Source organism: Chlorocebus sabaeus, chromosome 21 (genome assembly GCF_047675955.1).
Source record: "Chlorocebus sabaeus isolate Y175 chromosome 21, mChlSab1.0.hap1, whole genome shotgun sequence".
In the NCBI taxonomy this organism is placed as follows: Eukaryota; Metazoa; Chordata; class Mammalia; order Primates; family Cercopithecidae; genus Chlorocebus; species Chlorocebus sabaeus.
Genome location: NC_132924.1, coordinates 108,130,328 through 108,154,332, shown reverse-complemented (window position 1 = coordinate 108,154,332; position 24,005 = coordinate 108,130,328). Strand labels below are relative to the sequence as shown.

At 37.9% G+C, this 24,005-nt stretch overlaps 1 protein-coding gene across 1 annotated transcript in view; it reads right to left on the bottom strand.

Moving 5' to 3' along the window:
• AGBL3 (AGBL carboxypeptidase 3) overlaps nucleotides 1–24,005 on the bottom strand; it is a 125,976-nt gene that overhangs the window by 91,530 nt on the left and 10,441 nt on the right. Inside the window, exons 4-6 of the mRNA XM_007983011.3 lie at nucleotides 15,611–15,718; nucleotides 2,365–2,503; nucleotides 420–1,199 (exon numbers count right to left, since the gene is read on the bottom strand). Coding sequence (XP_007981202.1) covers nucleotides 420–1,199; nucleotides 2,365–2,503; nucleotides 15,611–15,718 — 1,027 coding nt within the window. The remainder of the gene's footprint in view (nucleotides 1–419; nucleotides 1,200–2,364; nucleotides 2,504–15,610; nucleotides 15,719–24,005) is intronic.

Genomic DNA, 24,005 nt, shown 5'->3' with positions numbered 1-24,005 from the left:
AGACAGCATTAAGCAGACGTTATAGATATTCTATTAGACATATCATCAGCTCCCTTTATATGTATATATTTCATGTATATAATATATATATTTATAAAAAATATAAAATTATTTTAAACATCAGTGCTACCATTATCTTTAGCAAGAAGACAAATTTGGGATATGAAAGCTGATTAGTTTCATCGAGTCATCAAAACATTCTAGAATCTGTTTCATTATTTAAGGGGAGGTTAGTGAATCCAGTGGCATAATGCCAGAAGTATAGAATTACAGTTGTGAATAACGGGGAAAAATAAAGTAGTTATATAGTAGTTAGACTATCTTGCGAAGTTACAGTAAAACGAATGAGATTGTGGGAGCAAAATTCTTACTACTAAGTTTACTAAATAAGCAGAGAGGTAATTTGAGGCTTATTTTACCTATGAACCATGTTCCGGGTATACCATACAGAAGGAAAAGATTCCTTCAAGAGAGACGTATAATTACGGTTTAAATCCCGTCCAGCTAAGGAACAGCGATAATTTCCCACAATCACACCATCTGGATTCAGCATGGGTACCACCTTGAAGACAAAAGTGTCCCGAAGCAACTGTGCATCACTTGAGTTTCCTAAAATATAATCTAGGAAGCCTTTCATGATCCAAGAGCTGTTGGTTTCCCCTGGATGGACCCTTGCAGTCAGAATCACAGCCTTCCGCTTTCTTGAGTCAGAGTTCTTCAAGGGGGTAGTGATTGTTAAAATATACACCATGTTCCTAGCAAGCGTGTGGCACAAAACACGTATTTTACAAAACTTTGACCGTACTGGATCATTATTGATGCCAGAAAGGTATTCTTGCAGGTTGGTGTAAGTGTATGGATAGCAATGAGCAAAGTAGCAGGTATCTTTGTTGTGTGGAAATTGAAATGTCCATGTAAGAGAGAAATAATGGCGCCCATCTTGGCCTGGGTTGTTCCTGTAATACTTGATTTGGTCTCCTATTCTCTGCCAGCCAATATGATGAGCCTTGGCCTCTTTTTCAGAATAGAACAGTGGGCGCATACCCCGACTGTAAAGACTAGCAGGTTTGGTGAAGTTGACAATAGTGAATCTGTAGACTATTCCTGCTCGCATATTAGTGACTTGGAAATAGTACCACTGGGTGTGTTTATTTGTGAAGAGGTCACGGCGTACAGTCAATTGGTATTCATATTCTGCCCTAATACACAAGAAAGAAAGGGAAAAAAGCACGTAAGAATGTAAAAATGACATTTTATAAAAAATGAATGTAAAATTTTGAGTTAAATAAGGAAAATTATTTTATTTTTACTCATTCACAGAAAGCTTTGTTAGGAAAAAATGTGAAAGATAAAAGTTTTGAAATTTTCCCTTTTATTGGATGAGAAACTGCTTCTATGCTAATTCTAAATCCTTTGTATTCCTTGGTAATTCAAGAGAGCACATAAAAACACAGGTGTTTGATAAAAGTTTATATATTTCAACCTAATTATATTTTCTATATGAGAAATGATTAAAGAGTTACCAAAACTGAAGCAAAGTCCAACATTTCTTTTTTCACTTCAGACATATGTATCTATTAGTCTAAAACTAGGGATATAAAATAACTATCACTGAGAGATTTAAACACAGATAATATGATCACATAGATTACATAATTTGAACTATTTGAGAACAAGAACTGCATTTGATAACTATTTACATCCCTCTACTTAGTCATTGGAGATGCTTAAATAAAGGCAAAAATAATAATTTCACTGGAATATTATTTATATACATAACAATATTACCTGGTTAGTCGTGACTATTTTTCTCTATCAAGTAACTTTCTATTCTATCAGCACTCTGCACTTAGCATGTAATGTGTATGTGTACAGTTGTAAATAATCACCTAGGAATAGGTAAAATAATTGTTGCCAAACCTTGATAGCTGTCAAGTCTAGGTGATAGGTATGTAGCAGTGAACGCAGAATTGTACTATTTTCTGTACTTAAGTGTATGTTTAAAGATTTCCATAGTATTTTTAAATAAAATAATGCCCTTGGGATATTCTATGGAACACTCATCCCAAGAACTATTTCAATACAAAGTTTGAGAAGCACTGTGTGTGTGACAATTTATATTACTATACTGAAAATGTACAGTACAGAAGCCTTCTTAACTTTACACCTCATAGTTCTCAAAATTATTTGAACTCAGAATATTTTATACTCCCCTCCTCCACAATAATTTCTAATTATTAATAGTATCTATACTTCAAGGAATTACAGTTTCATAATAGATACTAAGAACTTTAATGTAACTGATTTAGAAAATGGTAAATAGTTGATGGTCTAGCTCCTTAAATAAAAATAATTAGAACCTACACTTTGACTACCTTCTGTAGATTACCACTCTCAAACCTTGCTTCAAACATCAAAGTATTGTCACGGTAATCCACAGGTTGCTTCAAAGGTGTTCGGTTACCCCCAACTCGGGAATACACAAAACAGGGCTCTTTGTAAGCTGATGAGAGAAGAAGATCATAAAGATGTCAAGGCACACCTAAAGTAAGAAAGTTATTCTGCACAGAGTTTGGAGCAATAGTACAAGTATAAGGATTGTAAATTTTCAAGTAACTGGACACTAATTTATATAGACATGTTGAAACAAGAGAGTCTAAGAGTATTTAGACTAGAAAAAACACAGCCTAAAATAAATTTGTATATTTCTTACATTACATTAAAAATACTCATTTGGCCAGGTGCAGTGGGTCATGTCTGTAATCCTAACATTTTGGGAAGCCGAGGCAGGCAAATTGCCTGAGCTCAGGAGTTCAAGATCACCCTGGCAACATGGTGAAATGCTATCTCTACTAAAAATACAAAAGAAAAAAAAAAATTAGCCAGGTGTGGTGGCATGTGCCTGTAGTCCCAGTTACCCAGGAGGCTGAGGCAGGAGAATCGCTTGAACCTGGTAGGCAGAGGTTGCAGTGAGCAAAGATCACATCACTACACTTGACCCTGGGCGACAGAGTGAGACTCGGTCTCAAAAAAAAAAAAAAAAAAAAAAAAAAAATTCACTCTGTTTCTAGTCATGATGAAGTAATTGGTTCTGAACTTGCCCTTTCACCATAAATGACTATAAAACTGGATAAAGGATATGAGCTGTTTTCATGCATTTGGACAACAAATAGAACAACTATGTAGGATATTTGAAAGATCAAGACATGATGTGAGCCTATGTTGAGCCCTGGCTTGCTGCATAGAGATACTTGCTGGACTACAGCCTAGGGAGGTGGCATTTTAGAACAGTATGACAGTCTTGAGCTGAAGAGGGAAGATTGTTGCTTGGGGCTACTGAAATTTGTGGGTCAGGACACCAGGGAAAAGAAAGCTACATAGAGAACCTCAACAGTCTACACAGTGGTTTCCCAGTCCTTGGATGAGGGTTTGGCTACCAGTCAAAAGATGAGACTAAGAAAGACGCAAGAGAACACTACTGCGAGCTGAGATGCCAGAGGACAATACACCTCTGGGATATATTAGAATTCCAACTAATCCAGAGTGGAAAGATTTTATGGAATACCTTAGGCATTCAACAGTGACTCCAGAAAGGCTGTATCTTAGGCATAAGTACCATATTCAAGAGTAAAGGTCACGACGTAGCACTGGGGATAAAATGAAAACAGACCTGCCCCTATACAAAATCAAAGCAAGCCTGAAAGAAGCAAAATGATCTCCCAGCAATTTAATTGCCAGAAAGAACAAAATTCAACATAATGTTTAAAAGAACATAATACAGGACGGATGCAGTGGTTCATACCTGTAATCTTAGCATTTTGGGAGGCCAAGGAGGGTGGATCACCTGAGGTCAAGAGTTTGAGACCAACCTGGCCAACATAGTGAAAACCCATCTCTACTAAAAATACAAAAATTAGCCAGTGTAGTGGTGCATGCCTGTAGTCCCAGCTACTCAAGACGCTGAGGCAAGAGAATTGCTTGAACCCAGGAGGTGGAGGTTGCAGTGAGCTGAGATTGTGCCACTGTACTCCAGCCCAGGTGACAGAGCAAGACTCCATCTCAAAATGAATAAATAAATAATAAATAAAAGAATATAATACAGACTCCCTAAAACATATCTTTTACAATGTTCTACATATGATGAAAACATAAGGCATTCAGAGAAGCAGGAAAATGTGATCCATGAATACATATAAAATTCAGCAGACTCCAAGATAATGCACATGTTGGAATTAACAGAGAAGGACTTTGAATACATATTCAATGACAAAAATGAAAATATAAGAGATCATGAGAAAATAGATAAGAAATCTCAAAAAAGAAAAAAACTAAAAAGAACCAAATGAAAATTCTAGAAATAAAACTACAATAACTAAAGGATTTACCAAATGACACAGAGACACAAAGTGAGCACATGTTGGAAAAATGGAGCTGACAGACTTGCTCAACACAAACCTTTAATTTGTTTAAAAACAAACAAACCCCCAAAAAACACAGTATCTGTGAAGCACAATAAAGCAAAGCACAATCACCCAAGGTATGCCTATATCATTGTTTCCTATACAGATATTCTTCAATTTACATTAGGGTTACCTCTCAATAAACCAATTTTAAGCTGAAAATATCATAAATTGAAGGTGCATTTTCAACTTGTGATATTTTCAGCTCATCATGGATTTATTTGGGCATAACTTCATTGTAAGTCAAGGAGGGTATTGAATATGTATCACTTTTACACCATTGTAAAGCTGGAAAATCATAAGTCAAACCATCATAAGTAGGAGACCATCTGTATGTAATGTGAAGATTTAATTATTCCATACTATATTCATAAATCATAACATCATTTTGTATGCCATAAATATATACAACTATAATTTGCCAATTTATAATTGAAAATTTTATAAAGAAAAAAAGAGTTAAAGCTTGCAAAAGAAATAATCAGTGAACTTGAAAACAAATACAAATTGTCCAAACTGAAAGAGAGAGAGGGAAAAAAGTGGACAAATATCCAGTGACATGGGGGGACGTATCTAGAATCCAACATACGTATAATTGGAATTCTAAAAAACATGAAAGAGTGGTATGGAAAAACTATGTGAAGAAATAATGGCTGAAATTTTCTCAAATTTTGGTGCAAAACCCCTACTAAGCTATGGATCCAAGAAGTTCAGCAAACTCCAAGCAGGATAAATATTAAGATAACTAAATCTAGGCACACCATAGTCAAATTGCTGAAGACAGCCAGAGAGAAAAAGACACATTACATACAGATGGTCTCCTACTTATGATGGGACTTATGATTTTCCAGCTTTACAATGGTGTAAAAGTGATACATATTCAATACCCTCCTTGACTTACAATGAAGTTATACCCAAATAAATCCATCATGAGCTGAAAATATCACAAGTTGAAAATACAACTTTCATTTATGATATTTTCAGCTTAAAATTGGTTTATTGAGAGGTAACCCTAATGTAAATTGAAGAATATCTGTATAGGAAACAATGATATAGGCATACCTTGGGTAATTGTGCTTTGCTTTATTGTGCTTCACAGATACTGTTTTTTTTTGTTTTTGTTTTTGTTTTTGTTGTTGTTTTTAAACAAATTAAAGGTTTGTGTTGAGCAAGTCTATCAGCACCATTTTTCTAACATGTGCTCACTTTGTGTCTCTGTGTCGTATTTTGGTAATCTCACAACATTGAAAACTTTTTCATTATTATGATATCTATTATGGGTGATCTTTGATGTTACTGTTGTAATTGTTTTGGGCCACCATGAACTGCACTCATATAAAATGGTGAACTTAAGTGCTGTGTGTTCTGACTACACCACCACCACCCATTCCCCCATCTCTCTCCCTTTCCTTGGGCCTTCCTATTCCCTGAGACATAACAATATTGAAATTAGGCCAATTAATAATCCTACAATGGCCTCCATGTGTTCAGGTGGAGAGTCACACATCTCTATCTTTAAATCGAAAGCCAAAAATGATTAAGCTTAGTGAGGAAGGCATGTCAAAAGATAAGATAGGCCAAAAGCTAGGCCTTTTGTGTCAGTTAACCAGGTTGTGAATGCAAAGAAAAATATTCTTTTTTTTTTTTTTTGAGACGGAGTCTCGCTCTGTCGCCCAGGCTGGAGTGCAGTGGCTGGATCTCAGCTCACTGCAAGCTCCGCCTCCCAGGTTTACACCATTCTACTGCCTCAGCCTCCTGAGTAGCTGGGACTACAGGTGCCCGCCTCCTCTCCCGGCTAGTTTTTTGTATTTTTTAGTAGAGACGGGGTTTCACCGGGTTAGCCAGGATAGTCTCGATCTCCTGACCTCGTGATCTGCCAGCCTCAGCCACCCAAAGTGCTGGGATTACAGGCTTGAGCCACCGCGCCTGGCTGAAAAATATTCTTGGAGGAGACTAAAAGTGCTACTCCAGTGAACACACAGATGATTAAAAAAAAAAAAAAAAAAAAAAAACAACAAAAAAACAGTCTTATTGTTGATATGGAAAAAGCTTGCTGGTCTGGGTCAAACCAGCCATAACATTCCTTTAAGCCAAAGCCTAATCCAGAGGAAGGCCCTAATTCTCTTCAATTCTATGAGGGCAGAGACAGGTAAGGAAGCTGCAGAAGAAAAGTTTGAAGCTAGCAGAGGTTGCTTCATGAGGTTTAAGTAATCCCAGCACTTTGGGAGGCCGAGACGGGCGGATCACGAGGTCAGGAGATCGAGACCATCCTGGCTAACATGGTGAAACCCCGTCTCTACTAAAAAATACAAAAAACTAGCCGGGCGTGGTGGCGGGCGCCTGTAGTCCCAGCTACTCGGGAGGCTGAGGCAGGAGAATGACGTAAACCCGGGAGGCGGAGCTTGCAGTGAGCCGAGATCGCGCCACTGTACTCCAGCCTGGGAGACAGAGCGAGACTCCGTCTCAAAAACAAAACAAAACAAAAAAAGAAGCCATATTAATAACATCAAAGTACAAGGTTAAACAGCAGGCGATGATGCAGAAACTTCAGCAAGTTATCCAGCTCTAGCTAACATAATTTTTTCTCCTCTTAATTTCTTTAAAGGCAACTGACCCATTTAAAACAAACAAAAAAAGGTATAATATTAATTTTAAATAGACCGTAAGAGGCCAGACACGGTGGCTCACGCCTGTAATCCTAGCACTTTGGAAGGCCAAGGTGGGCGGACTGCCTGAGCTCAGAAGTTTGAGACCAGACTTGGCAACACGGTAAAACCCCATCTCTACTAAAATACAAAAAATTAGCTGAACATGGTGGTGCGCGCCTCTAGTCCCAGCTTCTCAGGAGGCTGAGGTGGGAGAATCACTTGAACATGGGAGGTAGAGGTGGCAGTGAGCTGAGATCATGCCACTACACTCCAGCCTGGGTGACAGAGCGAGACTCTGTCTCCAAAAAATCAAATAAAAAGTAAAATAAAATAGACTTCAAGAAATTGTATATTGTAACTTCTAGATCAACCAAACAAAACATGAGGTATACCTAAGAAAATATTTTGATTAAAATGAAATAATAAAAGGTGTTTGATTGACCTTCAAAAAGAGGAGTAACTGAGGAATAAAAATGAGATGGGCCAATTAATAAGATAGACCCAAACCCAAACATAGATGCAAGTACATGAAATGCAAACTGTCAAACCACTCTAATTAAAAGGCAGAGATTGTCAGATTAGATTTTTTAAGTAAGGTATTACTATACACTATCTATAAGAAACAGAATTTAAATATAGTTTCATAAAAAGATTGAAAATAAAAGGGGGAGTTATTCTAAGTAAACAGTAAACATAAGAAAACTGGTATTGACTATATTACTCTAAAACAACATAAAGACATGATATAATGCCAGAGATAAAAAGAAATATTTCCTAGTTATAAAAGAGACTGGCTGGGCATGGTAATCCCAGCACTTTGGGAGGCTGAGGTAGGTGGATCACTTGAGGTCAGGAGTTCGAGATCACCGTGGCCAACATGGTGTCTCTACTAAAAATAGAAAAATTAGCTAGGTGTGGTAGCACATGCCTGTAATCCCAGCTACTTGGGAGGCTGAGGCAGGAGAATTGCTCGAACCTAGGGGGTGGAAGTTGCAGTGAGCCAAGATCGTGCCACTACACTCCAGCCTGGGCAAAAGAGCAAGCCTCCATCTCCCTAAAATAAAATAAAATAAAATAAAATAAAATAAAATAAAATAATGGTATTTATTTCTATTCTTTTGCACTTTGATGTGAGAATGTGCTTGGGGTGATTTCAATGTTTTTGAATTTATTGGGTCTTGCTTTATGACAAAGCATGTGATTGATCTTAGAATATGTTTCATGTGCAAATGAGAAGAATATATATTCTGTGGTTGCTGGGTGTTCTATTAGGTCCAATTGGTCAAGTGTCCAGTTTAAGTCTAGAATTTCTTTGTTAGCTTTCTGTCTCAATTATCTTAACACTGTCAGTGGGGTGTTAAAGTCTCCTACTGTTATTGTGTGACTAAGTCTTTTTATAGGTCAAGAAGAACTTTTATGAAACAGGATGATCCAATGTTGGGTTTGTATATATTTAGGATAGTTAAGACTTCTTGTTCAATTGAACTGTTTGTGTAATGCCCTTCTTTTTCTTGATTATTGTTGATTGAAAGTCTGTTTCATCTGATATAAGAATTGTGATTCCCGGCCCTTTTTGTTTTCTGTTTGGTAGATATTTCTCCATCCCTTTACTTTGAGCCTGTGGATGTTATTACATATGAGATGGGTTTGTTGAAGACAGCCAACAGTTGGGTCTTGTCTTTTTATGTAGTCTGCCACTCTATGCCTTTTAAGTGGAGTGTTCAGACCATTTACATTCAGTGTTAGTATTGATATGTGAGATTTTAATCCTGTCATCGTGTTATTAGCTGTTTGCTCTGTAGATTTGATTGTGTAGTTGCTTTACAGTGGGCTATATGGTTAAGCATGTTTTTGTGGTAGCAGGTATCATTATTTTATTTCCATATCATCTTGTAAGGCTGGTCTAGTGATAACAAATTCCCTTAGCACTTACTTGTTTGAGAAGGATTTTATTTCTCCTTCACTTATGGAAGCTTAGTTTGATGGGATATGAAATTCTTGATTAGAATTCTTTATTTAGGGATGCTGAAAATAGGCCCCCTTCTGGCTTGTAAGGTTTCTGCTGAAAGGTTTCTTGCTAGCTGGATGGGGTTCCCTTTGTAAGTGATTTCACCCTTGCCTCTAGCTGCCTTTAAGATTTTTTCTTTCATGTTGACGTTGGTGATTCTGCTGACTATGTTCCATGAGGATGGTCATCTTGTATAATATCTTGCAGGGCTTTTCTGTATTTCTTGAATTTGCATGTTAATCTCCTTAGTGAGATTGGGAAATTTTTGTGAACTACATCCTAAAATGCATTTTCCAAGTTGCTTACTCTCTCTTTTTCTCTCTCAGGAATATCAATGGGTCATAGATTTGGAATCTTTACATAATCCCATATTTCTCAAAGGTTTTGTTCATTAAAAAAAATTCTTTCTTCTTTATTTTTGTAAGAGTTTATTCAAAGAACTGGACTTCAAGCTCTGAGAGTTTTCTTCAGCTTGGTCTAGTCTGCTGTTAATGATTCTAACTGTATTATGTAATTCTTGTAGTGAATTTTTCAATTCCAGCAGTTCAGTTTGTTTTTTTTCTTAAAACGGCTATTACATCTTTCAGCTCTTGGATCATTTTACTGGATTCCTAGATTGGGTTTCAACTTTCTCCTGAATCTTGATGAGCTTCCTTGTCATCCAGATTCTGAATCCTATATCTCTCATTTCAATCATTTCAATCTGGTTAAGAGCCATTGCTGGAGAGCTAGTGTGCTCATTTAGAGATAAAGGGACACTCAGACTTTTTGAATTACCTGAGTTCTTGTGCTGATTCTTTCTCATCTGAGAAGGCTGGTGTTCTTTTAACTGTGGTTTAAGTTGAGTATAGTCAATTGGATTCATTTCTGGGTGTTTTCCAGAGGGCCAAAGCTCTGTATAGGGTATTATTTGTGGATAGATTCTTGCCTTGGGTTTTATAGGCAATAAATGTATATTGGCAGAATATTTTTGGTATTGTAATTTGTGCTACAAACCAGTAGATGACGCTTAAGAGTAATGGCCAGCAGAGAGGCTCTTCGCTAAAGGGCTCTTTTGGATTTCAGCACACCTGCAGCAGCACTCTATAATGGGCAGGTGGAGAGATGACCGCCATCTCCAGGCCTGCTCTGGGCCTTGCAGGAGTCCCCTCCAATCACTAGTGCCACTTCTGTGTTTTTTTGTTGTTAGATGTTCCAGGTTGTGGGGCTCCCACACCCTTCCCACATGGTCCTGTGGAGGGAGGTGTGCCCTGCTCCTTTGCTGGCCCATGAGCTTGCATGTCTCACCTCTCTCAGTGTTCTCAGAATGGGGGCTCCTCCCACTCAAGTGCTGGCCACAGATCTACACTCAGCACTCACAAGCTGCATGCCAAAGCCCTGGGCTGTACCTCCATCTGGCCCCTTGGGGTTGAGCACTGGCTGTGCTGGGGGATGTGAAGTGCTCGTAGGCCACTGGGAAGTATTCAGATGGGGCCGCCAGCAAAGCACCAAGGTTAGGCAGAGGAGGTTGTGCTGTGCACATGCTCCTGCAGGAGCAGCCAGGCAGGGGCCTTGGGAAGGGCTAGCTGGCAGAAGGGCCTAAAGAACAGACATGCCCCAGTCCCACAGGATAGGATAGTCAGCCCTGCTCTCTCTTGACCCTGTAGTCAGCTGGGGTTACAGTGACTCAGAGGAACATAGGGAGCCTTAGGAGATGGGCACCTATGGCTGTGTTCTACTTCAGCTTCCCCTGGACTCCATGCAGGCAAAAGCTCTGTCTTTGCCTACTCTCCAGGCAGATTCCCCTGCCAGTTCAAATATCTGTGGGGGTCATGAAATCTCTTGTAGCTAGGATCCCAGTAATCTGCAGCAAAAGCAGGCTGCCCCACCATCCCTTCACTTGCCTCTTCCCTAGGACCATTCAAGGGTGGGAACTAGCCCTGGCATTCAGCAACCCCATGCAGGGTTCCTAGCTTCCTCTTCAGCCTTGGTGTCTGCACCACCTCTCTATCAACCCTCAGTGTTTTCTCTCTGAGGATCTGTTCAAAGCATGTTGATATACTTAATATTTTGGTCTCTCTCAGTGGGAGTGGTGCTTCCTGACTGTCTAGTCAGCCATCTTGTCCCTTCCTTCATTGAGTTTCTATAGCACATGAAAAAGTAAAACATTTGAAAACCATAGCACAAAGAGAGGGAAAAAGGAATTGAGAATATACTTTTGTAAGGTGCTCACACTGTATGTGAAGTGGTGTAACATAATTTGAAGATAGTCTTCTAAATTAAAGATGTATACAAAAAAAAACCTAGGGCAAAAGTTTAAAAACAGGTATACATGATAAGCCAATAGTGGAAATAAAATGGAATAATAAAATACAGTCAAATTAATGTCAATGAAGGCAGACAAAGAATTAAAAAGAAATAACATAAGGAATAAAACAAAGTTAGTAAGATGGTAGCTATTAATCCAACAACAATAATTATATATTAAACATAATAATTAAAGGACAGATTTTCAGTTTATATAAAAAGCAAATCCAACCATAAAAACTCTAGAAGAAAACCTAGGCAACACCATTAAGAACATAGGCATGGACAAAGATTTTATAATGAAATCACCAAAAGCAATTGCGACAAAAGCTAAAATTGACAAATGGGATCTAATTAAACTAAAAAGCATCTGCATAGCAAGGAAACTATCATAAGAGCAAACAGGCAACCTACAGAATGGGAGAAAATTTTTGCAATTTACCCATCTGACCAAGGTCTAATATCCAGAATTTACAAGAACGTAAACAAGTTTACAAGGAAAAAAAAAACCATCAAAAAGTGAGCAAAGGATATGAACAGACACTTCTCAAAAGAAGACATTTATGTGGCCAACAAACATATGAAGAAAAGCTCATCATCACTGGTCATTAGAGAAATACAAATCAAAACCACAATGAGATACCATCTCACACCAGTCAGATGGTGATTATTAAAAAGTCAAGAAACAACAGATGCTGGTGAGGCTGTGGAGAATAGAAACACTTTTACATTGTTGGTGGAAATATAAATTAGTTCAACCACTGTGGAAGAAAGTGTGTTGATTCCTCAAAGATCTAGAACCAGAAATACCATCTGACCCAGCAATCTCATTACTGGGTATATACCCAAAGGAATAGAAATCATTCTATTATAAAGATACATGCACATGTACATTTATTGCAGCACTATTCACAATGGCAAAGACATGGAACCAACCCAACTGTCCATCAGTGATAGACTAGATAAATAAAATGTGGTACAAATACACCATGGAATACTATGCAGCCACAAAAAGGAATGAGATCATGTCATTTGCAGGGACATGGATGAAGCTAGATGCCATCATCTTCAGCAAACTAACACAGGAACAGAAAACCAAACACCACGTGTTCTCATTCATAAATGGGAGCTGAACAATGAGAACACATGGACACAGGGAGAGGAACAACACATACCGAGGCCTGTCAGGGCCAGGGTGAGGGGAGGGAGAGCATCAGGACAAACAGCTAATGCACGTGGAGCTTAAAACCTAGGTGACAGGTTGATAGGTCCAGCAAACCACCATGGCACACAGATACCTATGTAACAAACCTGCACATTCTGAACATGTATTCCAGAAGTTAAAAAAAAAAAAAAAAAAAGCAAATCCCAATGATATGCTGTATATCTCCCAAAATAAAAAAAATTAAATATAAAACATAGGTTAAAAGTAAAATGATGGAAAAATATATATGCACTATACAAATACTGATAAACGAAAGATTGACTATCAAAGTAGATTGCCATGGATAAAGCTGCAATATCAATATGGTGGTACTGGCATAAGTATCAATACATCAATGGAACAGAATGAAGTGTCTAGAAATAGACCTACATATATATTGTTAACTGACATTTAATAAAGGTGGCAGGGCAATTCAGTAGGTGATAGGATAGTCTTTTCAATAGCTGGTGATGAATCAATTTTGTTAAAAGGTGGGAAGAAATGAACCTTGACCCTTATCCCAAACCATTCACAAAAAATGATTCTAGATGAATCAAAGTCAAAGATTAAAAAAGTGAAAAGAATGAAGTTTCTTCAAAAACAATAGGTGATCTTGGGAAAAGCAAAGTTTATAGATAGAAAGGATGCAAAATGCACTAAATTTGAAAGAAAAACAATTGGTAACTGACTTCATAATAGTTTAAAAGTTCTGCTCATCAAAAGATATTGTTATGAAAGTGAAAAGGACTTCCACAGATGAAAGTGAAAATTTCACTACATCATATATATATATGATACAGCATTTGTATCTTGAATACATATCAATCATAAAAAGGCAATTTGTGGTATAGTTATATGATGGGGTACCATTTGGCAATATAAAAGAATCTGCTAACATGTATAAATCTGAAAACATAATTCCAAGTCAAAGAATTCAGACATAACAGTGTAGTTACTGTATGACTGCATTTATATGAAGCTAAAAGTCAGGCAAAACTAATCTATGGTGATGGAAATCAGACCAGTGTTTGCCTGGGGCTGGAGCTGGGGACTGACCAGAATGGGAGAGATGGGATCTTTCTGGGGTGATGGAAGTGTTCCACATCTTGATAGGCGTGTTGGTTACACAGATGACATATTTTTCAAAACTCACCAAATTGTGTACTTATGGTCTATACATTTCATTCTATTTACATTTTACCTCAATTTATCCAAAATAAAAATTAATCATGTCTCATAGTATGCCACATTCTTCAGTATCCTGTCCTAGGGTTTTAACTTTATAAGAACATTTAATTTTCATTGACATTTAAATTACATCTTACCTACTGAAATTTGTCTTTTCTACTCTTCTTTTTTGTCATTTGTGAAAATGGAAAAAGGTAAGTATTTACAATTAATCTTTCACATGTTCAATGAAAATCAAGTAAGTCAAGACTTTTTTTCATCCTCAAACCTTGTTTCTATAGCTATCCTTTCAACTTATGGACAGGCAGATCTTCACAACTCCCAAGTATGGCATAAAAATAGGATTAAGTGGGGCTGATTGCGATGGATATTCTCTGATTCTACCTACAGATCTGTCCTCTACTCTTCTGCACATTATACGTTTCCAAAGAGGTTGATCTGTATTGACTGCCTCAGAAGTTCTCTTGCCCTTTGGCTGTGGACAATGGGAGGCACTGGTAGAATATGGGAAGTTGGGAGGAGACTGAAATTGGATTATTTATCCCCCTAGCATTTTCCCTTCAGTGCCACACATTGTCAGTTGTCTGTTTCTTTACTGAAAGCCACAATTGTTTTGAGGCTGCCCTCTCCTATACCTAAAGGATTCTACAGGTCTGGAGACCATTCTGTCTTCTCACTCTTTCAGGCCTAGCAGTCATGGTTCTGCTCTGTTGATAGTCCTGTGTTGCTTCCCACCATCCCTTGTTAATCTCCATTAACTCTGTCTACCCTTTTAAAAATTCATTAAGTTAAATTTCATTAAACTTTCTTAAATTACTCTGAGTATGCTATCTAATTCCTGAGAAGACCCTGACTGATTCATCTCAATTATTTTAGTTTTTTAAATCAGATCTCATTTCAGTTATGTATGGCAGTTCTGAGGCATGTTTGCCATGTAAATATTCACAATCAAATTGGAAAAATCATAGGTATTCCTCTCCGGTTGTTTAAAAATATTGTGAGTATATTTTTGTGAGTTGTTTGTGAGTATATGATTTCTAGAATTGCTTACTGTACAGGAAATAGTCTCTATGAATTTCTCTTTGTCTTGCTAGCCCCTTAAATAAAATATATATGGTACCTAGAAGTTATCTTTAATATACGAAAACACTCTAAGATATTAAACTGTGTTGGTGAAATTATGAGGAGTCTATACTTCCTTACACTGGTGCTTCAGGAGCAGTATAGTTGAGAACATACTCTGAGACTTCTATGTTTGATTATTAGCATACTGTATCATGAAAGCAAACAAAATATTTTGCATTAATAGAGTTTTCAAAGTACAAATATGGATCTTGAGTGTTAAGAACACGTTCCTGAGATACAATCTTAGATTTTTTTTTTGCAATGTAGGGTAATTGTTTCACTTTTAAAGATTATAATGCCAAGAAATGCATCAGAGTCAGGAAATTAAAAGAAAAACATCTGAATGAATGCATGAATGTGAGCTGTACTAGAGGGAATAATAGTTGCAAAGCACTTCACTGCGTTTATCTTTCAAAATTGATGTGAAGCAAAATTCATTCTAAATATAACTCTTCATTCTAATGGCAAACATGATGTTTAATTTTAAAGTAACTTTGCGTAAACTGCAATACGCCTTCAAAAATATAACTGGCACTAAATCCACACTTGGATCAATATGTAAACAAACATCTTTACGTTTAGGGACTGGTCATTTGAAATTTCCACTACAAACAGCAAAACAAATACAACTCAGAGATTAACCTAATTACCAAATTATATTTTACGGCAACATGTGTCATTATGTGCTCACCATCTTCAGCTAGATAAACCACAGTATCTTCCTTGGAGTCTGGATAAAGAGGTTCCGTTTCTAAGCCCGTTGGGATATACACTGGCTCAGGACAAGAAGGAGTCCAATCTGGAAAAAACAGTGAAACATTATTTGAAAATGACTTCAAAATAAAACAGGAAAATTTTATTGCATACTTTCAAATTATTCATTGATAGATACAGGCTAAAATGTAGTGTTTTGTGTGGGGTAAGATTTCACTAAGAGTTCATTGACGTAATAATGAACATTGTCACACTGTAATACAACTTGTGACATTTCATTCATACCTTTTTCTGAATTATTATATTGAGTAGTTTCATGATTGCTTTTTGCTGATTACTGATTTTATACCTATTTTATAACACAGTTCTCTTTCTCCTGAGCCCTTGATACCGTTCTATCCCACCTCTGGGAATCTTACTCTACCTTTTATTCTTCCTTTCCCTTCAGCCTCTTTGCTTGATAATGCTGTCAAGATAAATCTTATAAACATGTTCAGGTTTATCTCCCAAAAGCAAAGATTTTATTTTATTTTATTTTATTTTATTTTATTTTATTTTATTTATTTATTTATTGGAGATGGAGTCTTCTTCAGTCACCCAGGTTGGAGTGCAGTGGCACAATCTCGGCTCACTGCAAGCTCCGCCTCCCAGGTTCACACCATTCTCCTGCCTCAGCCTCCCGAGTAGCTGGGACTACAGGCGCCCGCCACCAAGCCTGGCTAATTTTTTTTTTTTTTTTTTTTTTTTTTTGTATTTTTAGTAGAGACAAGGTTTCACCAGGTTAGCCAGGATGGTCTCGATCTCCTGACCTCATGATCCACCTGCCTTGGCCTCCCAAAGTGCTGGGATTACAGGCGTGAGCCACCGCGCCCGGCCTGTGTGTGCTGATTTTCAAAAGTTGCAAGACATCCAGACTTCTCAGTTAAGAAAACAGAGATTTTATTAATTTCTGCTTACGCTCTTCTTTATTTATTAATAACTAGTCCTTATTGTAGAGAACCATGAAACCCTATCATTATAACTGGAGAAAGAACTTGTATATAAGGGTCAAGTTTGCAGTTTATTAGAATACTCTTACTGACAGCCGTGTTTTGAGAATCAGATGTAACCCACTTCTGACACCCATATCCACTGTTCCACTAAAATTGTTCTTTACATTGTATTTGAAACAGGGTGAGCATTCAGTTAAATGTCTATAGATTAAATGGACAGAGATCAATGGACATATGGAGAGATGAATGAATGGGTAGTTGAACAATGCAAAGTTCTCATCCACATATTCCTTAAATGTAAATAATGTAATATATGTCTACTGCATAAATGTTTTATGTCTGGCAATATCGTCATTGCAAAAAAACTACTCTAGAGCTAGGGTTGTTTAAGTAGAAGATTTTCGCTTGAAATGAAGCATTTCAAGATTTTCTGAGTATTCTATATTAAGCAATTTCATCGGTAATGGACTTAAACATCAACATGGATTCCTGATATAGGCACTTCTTCTTGACTTGTTATTCAGTGACAGATTTCGCAGCTATCTTTTTGTCAAGTAGACTGGAAAATTATATATTCATCTTTCCGTTTTCACAATCTCCTACTATCCTTGTTGATGTCTGCTGTTCAAAAAGCTACTTGAAAGTGGTGGCTATCACTGTCCTAAGAGAACTCAGATGTCTGTGCATAACAAATACGTGTTTCCCAGTTCTCTCAAAGCTGCAGACTCTTGAGCTGCGAAACCAACACTGCATTCTTTTGAGTCCTCCTTTAATCAAAGTCATGTTCCCAGAAGAATGGAGACTGCACTTAGCAGTTACCATGTCATATGAGCACTAAATCAGTGCTGTTTGTGCCATTATGTCTCATGGATCACCTTGTGAAGGTTTCTGCTTTGTCCTTCAGCTCATTTTTCCATAGGCCTTAGGACTGGCTGAGACAACACCATGCTTTCAGCCCTACACCATATGCTTCATTTTCTTCCAAGGAAAAAGAAAAAAAATAAACTTGTATGCAAAAGAAGACTCCTTCAGGTCCTAACCACCAGTACAGCAGATTTAAAAGCCTAAGTAGGTGGTAAGGATATTCCATTTTGTATATCTCTTTTTTCACTTGGCTACTGTGAGACTTCTTGTAATCTGTTCTCAGATTTATCTTTGGTTGATCCCACTTTTTGATCACCGAGGTATGGTATATGCAAATGATCTTATAAAAGGGATATCCAGGAGTCATAGGAAATCCCAGAAATAATAGAGGTTCTGAATTAAAGGTGTTTAATTTGGAATGCTTTTTATAAGTAATTATTTTTATCAGTCTTGTTTATTGTATAAAAGTTAAAAGAAAAAAAATCCACAATCTCATTATGCAGAGATAAATATCAACTTTTTTTCTTTTTCTTTTTTTTTTTTAAGAGACAGAGTCTCGCTCCCAGGCTGGAGTGCAGTGGCATGATCTCAGCTCACTGCAACCTCCACTTCCTGGGTTTAAGCAATTCTCCTGCCTCAGCCTCCTAAGTAGCTGGGACTACAGGTGCACGCCACCACGCCCTGCTAATTTTTTTGTATTTTAGTAGAGATGGAGTTTCACCGTGTTGCCGAGGCTGGTCTCGAACTCCTGAGCTCAGGCAATCTGCCTGCCTCCGCCTCCCAAAGTGCTAGGATTACAGACGTGAGCCACCACACCTGGCCAACATTTTGGTTTTTATCTTTTTAGGCTTTCTCGCTTTCAACCATCCAGTTCAGATGCTTTTGTCATATGCTAAGAAAAAATATTATTTCACATATTTAGAAACCTAGAAGTAGAGGGGACTCAAGGGATGGTATAATCATCTGGTGACTGGTGGTCATCCAGAGCTCAGTTTCTTTATGTCGCTCCACTTTGTCATCCTCATCCTAAGGCGTACCGTTGTAAAATGTAAAACAACATGGCTGTCAGTGGAAGAGTGTCTTGTACTAACTGACTTAATCAACTGCGACGGAATCAACCACAATTAGTTAACCACAATATCTTCTTCATGTATATGGCATCATTCTATATATACTGATCACCAATTTGTTTTTCCCACCCCACTTCACTAAACATCTTAGAGATGTTTAATAGACATAGATCTTTATCATTTTTTAACATCTGTATAGTGTTCTCTAATATGGATTGCCACAATTTGACCATTAGTGGACATAATAGTTACATCTTTATTTACCTAAGAGATAAACTGCTGGTCAGGGAATACATGTATATTTTCCTTTATTAAGAAACAAAACTGTCAAATCTTTTTACAAAGTGATTATACAATTTTACATTCCCACCAACAATGTATTAGAGTTCCAGTTGCTCTACATTCTAATATTTGGTTGTCAGTCTTTTAATTTTTTTGCCATCCTGGTAGATGTAAAGTGGTATCTCATTGTGGTTCAAATTTTCATTTCCCATGTGGAAAAATTTTTTTCATATGTTTATTGATTATTATAAGTCTTTGAGAAATGTCTGTTCAAATCTTTTGTCCATTTTAAAATTAGGTTTTCATTGTTGGTTTGTAGGAATTCTTCATATATTCTGCATACAAGTCTTTTGTCATATATGTGTTGGGAATATTTATTTTTATAGACTGTGGCTTGCCTTTTCATTTTTAACTGTCTGTTAATGAGAAATTTTAAATTTTGATGATGTCAACTTTATTAATTTTTCATTGTTTCTTTTTTCTTTCCATCTCCTAAGGAATTGGTGCCTTATCTATAACTACAAAGATATTGTTCTATGTTTTCTTACAGGAGCTTTATAATGTTAGGTTATATATAGCTTTACATGTTTAGATCTATGATCTGTCTTGAATTAATTTTTGTGTACTAGTGAGGTAGAAGTCAAGGATTTTTTTTTTTCTACATGTATACTAAGTTGTTACAACACCAATTATTGAAAAGACTTTCCTTACCCTCATTGAGTTTCTTTAGTGCCTTTGTCAAAGGTCATTTGGTCATAAACATTGTTGATCAATATCTAATATGGATAAAGACTGATGAAAAGGGTCAGAGTCCTTTAGTCTGATCCTTGTCTGGGGACATGGGCTATATGCACGTGTGGTTAAAATGGACAGGGGGTGGAGAATAAGCTTTTCCAGGACTCTGACATGGCAGCCCAATGCACTGAGGTTCCAAAATCTGTTGGGTGAAATCCTAATGTGGACTACAGTTAGGTTGGGAGGACTTAGCCATGAAATGGTTGATGAAATTAAGGTGAAAGTTGAGATTAAAACTGAAATACCTAAATGGACTTCATGTGAACTGGATGTATCTCCTTTACCTGAATGTACTGGGATGGATTTTATATCTGATTGGGGAACACTTCCCTACCTTATATTGTAAAACCAAAGGCATGTAAATTTGCCCTTTATCCAGTATACCTGCTAAATGGGAACCTACAGAACTGTCCAAGCCCACAGATTTTAGTTGGAAATAGTATAGAATACCTGGTGCACAAAAATAGATTACACCTTTAATCAATGATGTGTTAAAAACTGGGCTGCTGGTACCAACACATTTTCTCTACAGTAGCCCTGTATGGACCAGAGATTGGGGCTATGGAAAAAGCCTGTGAGCACCATCCAGCAGTGACTGCCAGAATTTGGACCAGAAAATTTTCAGATGCAGCTATAAGATATACAGCTAATTTGAGAACAAATTACTAACTTGCTATTGGACATTAGTTGAAAATGCCCCTGTGACTGAATGTATTAGGGTTCTTCAGAAAAAACAGACCAGTAGACTGTGTGTGTGTGTGTGTGTGTATTATAGGAATTATATCAGTGAATATACACATATGTGTATGCACATTGTCACAGAATTATGGAGATTGAGAAGTCTCATAATCTGCTGTGTGCAAGCTGTAGAACTAGGAAGGCTGGTGGTGTAATTGAGTCCAAGTCCAAAAGCCTGAGGACTAGAAGCGCTGATGTCTGGGGGCAGATGATGAATATCCCAGTTCAAGAAGAGAATTCACCCTTCCTCCATCCTTTTGTTCTATTCAGGCAGGCCCTCAATAGATTGGATGACGCCCCACCTCCTTACACTGGTGATGGTGGATCTTTCCTGAATCTACCAATTCAAATGCTAATCTATTCCAGAAACACCCTCAGAGGGACATCCAGAAATAATGTTTAACCAGCTACCTGGGCATCCCATGGTCAAGTCAAGCTGATACATAAAATTAATTAACCATTATACTGAAGGACATATAACCGTGAAAGCTGAAATGCCCATAATGCCTTAAATGATGTGCGAGAAACACTCTAATAAGGTAGTGCCCAGAAGGGCTCCATAATAAATGGAAACAGTTTATACAGGACAATGTTACTGGGACAATGCAAGGAGGTACTCATTCTGTTCATGTGCAGGAGGTCTCTTTTCCACTGGAGCCTACTTTGAAATCAGCTGAGGAGCCACCAAATCCTATGGCCACCTGGGCAGCACCCTATGAACAGCTCTCTATTGAAAGAGAGCTACTAGGTTGACTGATGGCAGTTCCAAGGTGGATGGTCACCATCCTGTTTGGAAGACTACTGTACTACATCAGATGATGGAAAAGTTTTGATTGAAGAAAGTAAGAACAATCTGCTCAGGCTGAACTATATGCTGTCTGTGCAGTGATGAAAACACTGAACAAGTATAAAAGTTTCATTTAAAAATAATCAAAGTCTGGGTGTGCTAATGGCTGGCCACATGGTCAAATAAATGGGCAATGAAAAACTAGTCTATCAGATGCCCCATGTGGGGCACTATCCTATGGAAATCACCATGGGAATTAGGGGCACATTAAAGTAGGACATGTCAGTGCCCACCAGAAGAACACTCTTCCAGGATCAGATGATGACTGGACCCACTAAGTGGAAAACTTGGTGTGCTTACTTAAGGTGGGCATGTAGGTCCATGAAATAAATGGGAATGGGAGAGGTGTAGAAATGTAGGCATGGGCTGATTGTTGGCATATTTCTCTTTTTCCCTCTGAGGCACAAAATATAAATAAATACTGCAAGAGAGAGAGAGAGACCACAGGTGGCTATGGGCAGATTTCCTGGGGAGAAGGTGGCACACACAACTGACAAGTAACTACATCAGAATTCTGTGGTAGCCCCCAGACTATAAAAGGATCCTGATAGGACTAGACGTTTACTCTGGACTAGGCTTTGCACCCCCAGAGACAGATGGATACAAATACTTAAAATACTGTAAAAGGACTGAAACAGAAGATACTGTGGCAATTTGGACCATCAAGTTATATTTCTTCAGACCAAGAAACACACTTTACAGCCCATAGTGTATAATCATGGGCAAAAAGATATCACATCAAAATGGAATAGTGGTTTACTAGAGAATTGGAAAACGTAATTGAAACTTTTTTTTGGGGGGTCTAAAATGGGGGGTGATAAAGGCAGGAAGGGCTGACATATATACCTTCATGAGTGTGTATGCACATTCAACATGAGGGGGACAAGAGCGGGTCCCCACATGACAAATTCTTTTACTTTTATGGTGGATCTGGAGAAGAAGGGATGGAGGAGTACACTGGTACAAACAACAAAGTGATTTCTCAGGTCACCTCAACTTTTCTTTTTTCCAACCTGGGGTAGTGGTTGGAGACTGCAGGTGCTAGAAACAGGAATCATTCCTAAGCAAGAAACCTACCTTTCAACCTTTATGTCAGAATTGCTATGGGCTTAATGGGGTGGACTGTATCTTCACCCCATCTGGCAAAAATCGGATTGACAGTGAATGGAGCTGTATTTCTTGGTGGTCAAGATAGCCCACTAGTTCTATACCTATATATTCTTACTCTAAATAAAATGGAATGAGCTGAAAGGAGGCATGAGCTAGACTGGTATTACTGCTGGCAATCTAGACCAGCACAGTGGATAAGCCTAACAACTCTTCCAAAGGTGAAAATGTTTGGGTAAAAAATTATGACAAGTGAAAAATAGGAGAAATAGCCAAGGCACAGGAATAAATAAATGAATTAGGTAATAAGGAAAATCTAGTATTACACTGGTGCTTTGAGAGAGGCTCGGAGCAAGAGACTGTCTCTTAGCTTAATTATACTAGATGCCCAAAAAGGTGAAGTCAGTTTTCTAAGACCAACCTTGCTCTTAGAAGCTGAAAAGGTTGAATGGAAGCCTGCAAACTTGAGTGGCATTGCTCTGGGAGAAATTCTGGTCATATGATATAATGATGAACTGGACCAACTGATTGTTAATGACAGAGGTAACGGGCCATTATCTCTTGATTCTTATTTTTCAGGTTACATCTACTACAATACTGCAGATACAGTCTAACATTGGTACTGCTGGAATGATTCCTCTCCCTTATGTAAGTAAGTCAAATGATGATGATCAAATGTATTGGAAAATTGAATCACAGCCTCCTTGGTATGTAGTATCAATGAAAAATGGGCTAAGAACTGGATCTACTTAATTATGAGTTAATTTCTATGCTGAGTAATTATGCACAGGTTTGTCAAAAGGTATAAATAGTAGAATATTAAAATAGGAGATAATCATATTATACAAACTAGGCTCTCTGTTAAGAGAGCCTAGGCCAAGGGACAGTGAGTAGCCTGTGCATAAATGATTAACTCAGCAGGTCTTGGTTGTCCAAACCCTGCACATTGTAAAGGTTTGGACCTTGCTAAACTCTTGGGAGATAACCTCTGATGCCTTGGAATACCTTGCCTCATAAGAGTATCTTTGTCTACCTGGGACCTTGGGCTATGTCAGATAGTTTATGCTAACAACTGGTTTATTGTGGTGGTGGTGGTAGAGGGCTTGGACACACAGTATCAATTTTGACCCCGGGAAAGGCCAGAGACTAAGTAACTAAGGTCAGCCATGTGGGCACTGAATGTAAATATAACCAACCTGCAATAGAAACTAGTGACATCAAAGCTAGATGAGCATCCCTGATTAGCAGCACTTCATGTTATCTCACATTATGGCTGGGAGAATTAAGTGCTGTTCCTAAGACTCCACAGGGAGAGAACAACTGGAAGCCTGTGCTTGGTCTCACCTGGACTCTGCTGCATAGCAAGGGTCCCCAACCCTGAGGCCATGGACCAGCACTGGTCCTATCAGTTCAGCAGCAACAGTTCAAGATCCCTTGAACAAGATCCCTTGAACTGTGCATGCAAGGGATCTAGGTTGTGTGCTCCTCATGAGAATCTAACTAATGCCTGATACTCTGAGGTGGAACAATTTCATTCCAAAACCATCCCCCAACATCTGTGAAAAAATTGTCTTCCCCGAAACTGGTCCCTGGTGCCAAAAAGGTTGGGGACCGCTGCTATATGCCATTATTACCTTTGCTGATTTTAATCTGTATCCTTTCAGTGTAATAAACCAT